Source organism: Pinus tabuliformis, chromosome 3_2, assembly GCF_031772625.1.
Source record: "Pinus tabuliformis cultivar Carrire ecotype Pingquan chromosome 3_2, CPIR1, whole genome shotgun sequence".
In the NCBI taxonomy this organism is placed as follows: Eukaryota; Viridiplantae; Streptophyta; class Pinopsida; order Pinales; family Pinaceae; genus Pinus; species Pinus tabuliformis.
In genome coordinates, this window is record NC_142302.1 from 1,250,236,472 (window position 1) to 1,250,242,471 (window position 6,000).

At 40.1% G+C, this 6,000-nt stretch overlaps 1 protein-coding gene across 1 annotated transcript in view; it reads left to right on the forward strand.

Moving 5' to 3' along the window:
* The window catches only part of LOC149185266 (uncharacterized), a 53,975-nt gene extending 48,550 nt beyond the window's left edge, over window positions 1–5,425 (forward strand). The window contains exons 5-6 of the mRNA XM_089419068.1: window positions 4,831–4,915; window positions 5,011–5,425. Coding sequence (XP_089275194.1) covers window positions 4,831–4,915; window positions 5,011–5,087 — 162 coding nt within the window. The 3' untranslated portion in view covers window positions 5,088–5,425. The remainder of the gene's footprint in view (window positions 1–4,830; window positions 4,916–5,010) is intronic.
* Window positions 5,426–6,000: the final 575 nt, after the last annotated feature.

Below are 6,000 nucleotides of genomic sequence, written 5' to 3' on the forward strand. Positions count from 1 at the left end.
ATAACATGCTTTGCCTTAAGCTCTACTAAAACTTGAAGTCAATGATTGGCTTGCCGCTTAGTGCATATGGTCCTACCTGAATGTGAAGTCAATGGCTGGTTTGCTACTTTTGGATCTTGAAGTTATTCAACTTATACGTGGTGAGATTACGGTGAGAGTTCCTATCATATATTTACAACTGTTGGTGAATAAGGTGTCGTGTCAACCCCTTGAGGTTTTAGCCCACAAAACTGGGTCTTCAACTTTAAACTCAATTTTCTCTCAAACCAGAAGGAGCCAAGGGGTGTACCACATATCAACAGAAACATCTCTTCAAGGAGAATCTAATGACCTAGATCTTCAACACAAACTCAATGGTTTGACGCTTCAAAAACCCTTGAAAAGGTTGGGGTACATCCTCAATCCAGGGAACCCAAACCCTAGGACTTGGGTTTTCAACCATCCAATAGTATAACTGCCATCTTGATGTAATCTGACAATTACTAAGAAGCGTTCATTAACACCATTTGACATCAATCGCTGGTGGTTTTAGTCAAAGTCAAACCCAATCAACTCCATGGGTTGACATCAATGACAACACCATCCAACACTTTGATGCCTTTCTAGAGTTTAGGTCCTTGAATGCTTGAGTGTCCCTTGATGGGCTACCCTTCCTTGATTTGTTGCCTTAACTTTGATACCATGTTGAGAAATCTAGGGCATTAGGGTTAAGTGATTTCTCTTGTAATGATAACTGCTTGTGAATGCTTTTTACTTCTTTAGATTAGGTTCTTCTCTTGACTTAGATTATTATAGTGTTCCTTTTCATCAAACAACTACCAAATCATAAACAATAAGGAGACAAGAGACACAGAATGTAGGCGATCAGCTAGGGCCAAAACCTCTCCAACTTGAGAGGAAAACCCAAACAAATTCTTCTTCTTATAGAAACTTCAAGTGACGAATACCAAGACCAAGACCCTTGACACAACAACCTTTCCAAGACCAAGTCACAAGACCCTTCTTCACTGCTTCTTCTTCTTGCACAAGTCAAACTGCCTTCTTACACTGTTAATCTTGGCTACCCTGAAATTTCGGCTCCTTTCGATAGACCTGCAATCTTCGACCTATTTGTACCTCTACAAATTCTCACGTGTGAGCTGATAGAGGGAAATTTGTGATGCTTTTCTCCTTCGCTTAGTTTGGAGACTTTTTCTTAAGGCTTCGGCTAGCAAGAATGATGATTGGTGACTTCCTCAAAGGTTTCTCTAGGGACTGTTATGACCCTACTGCAGAAACCCTAATTTATGCCACACGTGTGAAGAGAAATTACCCAAAAACAGTGTTTGACCTTTTCGCTCTTCTTGCCTTTCACTTTGCTGGTTATGAGACTGCTCCTTGTGATTTTCGCACTTCATCTTATTGCAGATTGCTTGACCCAATTGTCCTCGAAGTGATGCCTAGTGCTCCAATATATAGTGGTCTGTCCATGTGATATAGGCCGACTTGATCTTGTGCCTAGGCTGACATGCCATTCTAGAATCATCCTAATTTCCTTTAGTATGCTGACTTCAAGGGGTGCTTGTGACAAGGTCTTGGAGGGTTAATGACTCAAACAAATTTTCTTTTTACAATGTATAACATGCCCAAAATGGGTCTTCATTTCTTGACATTGACTCACTAGACTTTATGACTTGATGACCAAACCTAATAGCTCACAATGGGAGCTTCAACTAAAAATAAAATTCCTTGAGCATGAAACCCATGACTCAAGCATTACAAAATAATTTTATTTTTCTTCTTTTCATCAATTACATAAAATCATGATTACACATGTCATTATGAAGACCGAACCTAGTTACATATTTCAACAAAAGGGCCCAACTATGGTGGGCTCCTCATCCTAAGCGTATAGATGTGGAGAAGGAGAAATCGTGGATGCATGAGTTACCAACTTGGCTTTTGTCTTTCCACCCCTCTTGTGTGCCTTTTACTTTTTTATTTTATTTTTCTTTGTATTACTGCTCGTAGCTCAAAGGGTTAGAGCTTGCTTTGTATGATGTATAGCAGTGATTACCCCTTAAGGGTGAGGCGGCTCATTACCCACGAGGGGTTGGGACATGCAAAGGTTCCTTCTCATAATATGAAGAGCAACATGTGCTTAGGAACTAGGTGATGGCCATAATGAGTGAGGTAGAGCTCATGCTAGGGTTTTGCCCATGTGCTAATGTGTATGTCTTGGCCATCTTTTGCATTTTTATCTTCTTTTGTTTTTGCTTGTGGCCATCATATGCTTTTACTTATCCTTTTAGCTGCATCAACCTCCCAGGGCCAAGTTCTAGGCCTTAGCTAGGTATGAGGATGTATGGTGCCAAATCCCAGAGGACCAATGGTCTGTTAAACCCGAAGAAGGGAGGTGGAATATGGGGATTGTAATGTGAGATGAAAAGTGGTAATTATGGAATAGGGAGAGATGGGACCACGCTATCTCAATCAGGGTTTCCCAAGTAGTGCCCCTGCTATACCCATTAGGCCATTAGGGGAGGTCCCACTGGACTAGAATGAAAAATTAACCCCCTCCCCCCCGCCCATTTTAAGGTGACGGAACAAGATGACGGTCAAAACCCCTCTTCCTTCCAGGTTACCCCATAATCCATGTCAAATGCTCAAAATACAAACAACCATAAGCACCTGATTGCAAAATTAATAAAGTACCTTTTGATCGAAAGCCCACCTTCCAATGTGTGCTTCTGCCAAATGGGCGAGGAAACATACCACTGATGCAGGTGGTAGAGAAATGAATGGCACATCATCATTGGCTACTAGTGGCTGTCAGGGGCTGCTGACTGCCGGCTAGAAGAGATGGTAGGAGAAAAATTTCTTATATGGGATCGCCCACTTTTGGTGGGTAATAGGACCTAAAGTGCATGGGATTTGAATGCAAGGAAAACATTTATAATTTTAATTTAATTATAGGTCGGCTTAAGGGTCAAGTCAGCTCTAGTCAGCTAGCAAGGCCAAGAGACACAGCCCTTGGGGTTTGATACCCCTTGGAAAAGTATAAATACAGGGAGATAAAGGATTTTCTTCTTGTGTGGAAGGCTAAAAATGATTTAGCTGCAGGTTTAAGTAGGACAGCTAAAATATTGAGTTTTCTGTGGTTTTGGTTTGCAAAAGGAGGCCACAAGTCTGCAAAGGAGGGCTGCAGGGCTGCTGTAGCAGCTCACTGGGCTTAGGAAGGTATCGCTAGCCAGTATTGGAACTGCAAGGCAGGTTGAGGCTGAAAGGAAGCTAGCCATGGGCAAAGGAAGGTCTGTTAAGGCCTGCTGCAGGCTAGAACAAAAAGGCCGAAGTTGGTTAGGGCTGCTGGAGCAGCGCGAAGGATTAAAGAAATGTCTGAAGTGGCTGCAGGCCTAAAAAGGGGCAGCAAGGGACAGTTGGAGGGGCCGCTGACCTAGAAGAAGCTGGCCGCAGATGTGAACAGCAAGCTGTGGCTGAACAGCAGCCTGTAAGAGCAGTCTGAGGGCTAGAAAGAAGAACTGCAGGCTGAACAGAGGCTACAACAGCTGGCCAAGGGGTTAAAGGGCAGCCTGAATGTGATCCAGAGCTAGGACAGAAGGTTGGCTTCAGCTAAGGACTGGCAGAGGGCTAAAGGAACAGGCCCATGTATACAGTTTTGCGTTTGAGTGAATTAATGTGGGCTGATAAAAGGCCTAATTGTTACAGTTGTATAATTTGAGTGCTGTAGGTGTGTTTGTTTGGGTAGAGAGGGCTTAGTGGACAAAGCCTCAGCCCTAGGAGTTTGGTCAAAGGATTCACTTTGTATTTGGTATTGTACTGGGATATAAAAGACCATTATTGCTGGTATGGGAGCCCTATGAGTTTTCTTATTAATGGAATTATAAGAAACAAGTTTTGGGCATTAATTATTGTGTACGAGATCCATTGATCTGATAGCTGGTATATTTCCGCTATGCAGAAGTTTGTAGTTAGGCACTTTCAGTGTGTTTATGTTTCTAGCTAGGTCATAGATTAGACCTGGGGTGTGTGGATTTCTAACAATCCAGAGTGATTTATAGATGTGTCGCTGCTTTGTGGATATTCAATCATTTATCGAGTCATTTCCGGGCAGGGCACAACTTCATGTTACTTATTCAACATTTTTATAACATCCTGTATTTATTTATGCATATGTACATAGCCTTTATTGTCTGAGTCCATATATCTCTTGTATCTGGTTACTATGGCAATAAATGTGCTCTAGTGATCAGATAAAATGTGAGATAAGGTATTATTTTTAAAATTTGCTACCCATGCTTAAATGTAGTCATTTTCTAGGGGATCATAAAGAATGTAGTGCAAGCATTTAGTTTGATGAATTTAATAATAAACAATGCTCACCGAATCCGTACAAGCTGTATGGTTTACTAGCATGCTACCTGGAAAAGTCAGTTCAAGCTTAATTTGCAAATAACTGACAATTTTTCTCAACTGTATAAAGAGAACTTGACATCTGGTATCAGCTCTAATGCAATGATTTGCTGCTTGTTAGAAATTCATAGTGGAGATATGAAGGGCACATACTCAAGTCCGTCAGGAAAATCCTGGAATGAGGAACAAGAAGACCTTTACTTACAATGTATATAAGTTATAACCTAGAGACAGTCATAATTTTTATTACTGATTAACATTTTATTTCATATGTTACGTACCATATATATTGTTTGGTGGGCTGAATGTTAACTGTATGTCAGGGACACTGGCAGTAATGATTTGTACTAGAAATTTGTTTGGAATTGAGCTTCAACCCTTTGCATTAAAATATTATTTTTGTGTTTCTATGTTAAACAGTTCTTTAGCAATTCAAATCAGGACCAAGATACAGATACTCTACTGGTTTCGTTTGGCGTGTTGGAGGGATGCAGAGTCTTAGCAGGTAGGTTCATCTAGTTGGGTTTTTGGATGGTTATATCTTGAGTGTACTAGTAGTTCTTTTGACCAGTGTTTTTTTGGCACTGATTTCCATCTCAGGGGTGCTGGTGCAAATTATTGCAGTGCCTGTGACCATTTCTTTATTGAAAAACATGTCCACAAAAAGGACTTCTTGAAAGAGTAGTATGACTTCTTTTGACTGGATTTTTATTGGCGCTCATTTCCGTCTCTGGGGTGCTGGTACAAATTTTTGCAATCCTTGCAACCATGTCTTTATTGAAAGACATGTCCTCAAAGATGACTTCTTGAAAGTATTATTTCTGATGACTTCTTTTGACTGGTACTTTTATGGACACTACATTTTCATCTCAAAGGTGACACAAATTATTGCAAAAACTTGCAATGTTTTTTGTGCTGAAACATTTTGAAAGAGGGATTCTTGAAATTTTACTGTTGCTATACTGAAATTGTTTTTGTGCTTTTGAAAATAGAAGTTGGTGATGTTTCCTGATAAGGTAATTTTGAGGATTCTTCTTTTATTGAACGTTGCACCCAAGGTGGTATTCTTCAGTAAAAAAATCTTTTGTTTGTCTTTCATCCCTGCAAATGGATGAAGACAGACTAAATTGAGTCTTCGTCTAAGTTGCACGAAACGCCGAAATGTTTCGGAGTTTCCGAAACGGGTATGTTTAGAAACGTCACTTCCCAAAAATGGAAACGTCAGCCGAAACGTCATATATGTATATATAAAAATACATATATAAATAAATAAGTGAATAACACATTATCTTACAAGAAAAAAGGGAATAAGACCCATAAATGACAATTTAGAAGGAAAAACGAGCCTATATTAACTCTCATAGATGATTACATGATGATCGAATTTCGGCCAAGTTTCGGAGTTTCAGGTACGGGTACGGCCCGAAACGTCAGGTTCTTAGAAGTTTCGTGCAACATAGGTCTTCGTATTATGCCAATCAAAGAGACTTTTGATTTAATAACCTTTAGAAACATATTCTTGTCTTTTGCATTATCCTGCGTAATTTTCTGATGACATAATTGTTAATAAAGCATTGGCAGTGGTGCAAT